The sequence below is a fragment of the Penaeus japonicus genome, unplaced genomic scaffold, assembly GCF_977035675.1.
Source record: "Penaeus japonicus unplaced genomic scaffold, GWHDUDI00000001_assembly GWHDUDI00000017, whole genome shotgun sequence".
NCBI lineage: Eukaryota > Metazoa > Arthropoda > Malacostraca > Decapoda > Penaeidae > Penaeus > Penaeus japonicus.
In genome coordinates, this window is record NW_028234419.1 from 30,609,672 (window position 1) to 30,612,171 (window position 2,500).

Genomic DNA, 2,500 nt, shown 5'->3' on the forward strand with positions numbered 1-2,500 from the left:
ACTTTCAAAAAAAGAAATCATTTATTTTGTTCATACTGTAATTTGTTTATCTGGATATTCAGTTATGTAAGTCTTATAACAGAAAGGTGAAATTGAGAGTTATCAGGTGTTGAGTTAGTTAGAATTTTCAACAATTGTGTCGAAACTGACTTAGATAATTGAGGATTCTTGGCTTTACAATATGAATGACTCTATTATTAGATTCTTTCCTATTTCCGTAATAAACTCTACGGGCGAAATCCAACCGAAAATACTGGTTTGGCCACAACGTCCTTTCAGGTTGTGAAAAACGTAGGAAATGCTAATCTTTTATTATATTGATCAATGGCAACATATCAATACATAAATAATGGGGATATGGCTATTTGACAGATACTTTTGATATAAATATCCCAAAAAACTGACCTGACGTGAGACGAAACCGCAATCCTGTGTAAATTTGCATGAGAAACATGCATAAGTATTAAGATCATGACGAATGAGAATTATAAATCAATGTTGAGGGTTAGACTCCTAAGAACACTCAACTGCACTATTTGCGTAAGTTGGTCACGGACAATAAATGATGATTTATTGAAGAGATCTAATGGTTTCAATTCGGTCGAATAATTGTTCACTCAAAGCAGTTCCGTGAAGCATTTTTCGAAGAATTTGTTTGGGAAATGCATGTCTAATTGGGTGTCGTTTTACTACAAAGTCTCGAATTAGCAGGAATTGCTTTTGAGAAAGTGTGATGTGTGTATTGACACTATCCGTATGTGTGTGTGTGTGTGCGTATGTTACGAGAAGGAATAATTCCATTATTAGCTACTAATCCTGTGTAACTATATCTAAAATAGATAATTACTTCACTCCTTATTTAATCATTCACAGAAAATAAACATGAATTATATCAAAGCTTTTATTATAATCTTTTAACTGCATGAGCCGATCCTGTCCAATATAATATACTTCTAAGGAAATATATATATATACATTTGATTATTATCATTACGATAATTCTTAAAAGAGAGAAAAAAAAAAAATATGCCAAGAAGACACTTAAATCCTAATCGAAATTTCCTTTGGTGTATTGCACATTGCACAACCGAGGGAGATCCATGGGAACAAGAATGCATTACATGAGTCGAGATTTATGGCTTTTAGAAAATATGACTTTGAAACATATCATTCATGTGTACTAATAGAAGCAGTGAGAGGTACATTAGTGTGCCTCATGTAATATTAAAATGAAATCTGACCACAACACACACACGCACACACACATATGTATATGAATATATATATATATATATATACATATGTATATATATGTATGTATATATATACATATGTATATATATGTATGTATATATATATGTATGTATATATATACATATATGTGTATATATACATATATATATACGTATATGTATATATACATACATATATATATATATATATATATATATATACATATAATATATATATATATATATATATATATATACATACACAAACACACACACACATGTACACACGCATAAACACACACATACATATGTACAGTATATGTATATATGTATATACATATGTATGCATATATTTATATATATACACGTTCTTTTTGAGGAAGGGTCATGACGGCCTAGTTCCCGTTCTTCCTGAGATTGTAAAGCGCCCGTTCCGCTTTCGCCCTTATCTGCAGATCGCCAAACCTATGAAGATGCGGTGCTAATGATAGTGTCATCGGATCTCAGTGCAGTGATGGTGATATTATGGTGTAAAGGCATTTCTGTTGTCACATGCTCGCTAACACCGGCGGACACATAACAAAATAATTCTATATGTCAGTATAGCACTCAGTACACACTTCGGCGTTATACTTATCTGCCATAGAGACAATTTTGCTGTGAAATCTGTTAAACTAGCACGCACGACAGCTAAGCCTAGTCGTTTAGTTTCGCTGCTTCGCTCGTGATAGTTCGCAGCAACCAAAATGCCTGGCTATAATTGTTGATTTACATAGCAAGATGTTTAATAATGCCTTGAAGACTATGCCTCAAGAAATAGGAGAATCGAATAGGCAAAGCGACGAGATAATAGAGAAAATAGAAAATAAAGTCTTGATAGGTAAGATACTGCACCTTCAAAAACATTATGAAAAGCTTGAGTTCGCTTCGTCTCAAGTTCGGCTTAAGGAAATCACTCATACTTTAATTAAGGAGCGATACCGTTACGCTCAAGCCACAGCCACGAACCTGCGAGTGTGGATTCGAACTCATATCTGGAGATCACAAAACAGAATAATAGAATAAACAATTTTGACAACTACACTAGACCGAAGACCAAAATCAAGAAACCAAACATTTGGATTGCACACCACCTGGGTAAGTTCAAGATTAATGAAAGTGTGATTATTGCAACACAGCAACGTGTTCAGCAGAAAGAACAGATCGAGAGGAATGGGGGGGGGGGGGGTGCTGAAGAGAACGAAGCATTCTCTAAAGTTTATGCTCTC

General features: G+C 33.9%; 1 protein-coding gene across 1 annotated transcript in view; it reads left to right on the forward strand.

Moving 5' to 3' along the window:
• LOC122247083 (uncharacterized) overlaps positions 1 to 2,500 on the forward strand; it is a 20,094-nt gene that overhangs the window by 5,191 nt on the left and 12,403 nt on the right. Inside the window, exons 2-3 of the mRNA XM_086545810.1 lie at positions 1,688 to 1,749; positions 2,285 to 2,500. The exon at positions 2,285 to 2,500 is cut by the window's right edge and continues 16 nt beyond it. Coding sequence (XP_086401936.1) covers positions 1,688 to 1,749; positions 2,285 to 2,500 — 278 coding nt within the window. The remainder of the gene's footprint in view (positions 1 to 1,687; positions 1,750 to 2,284) is intronic.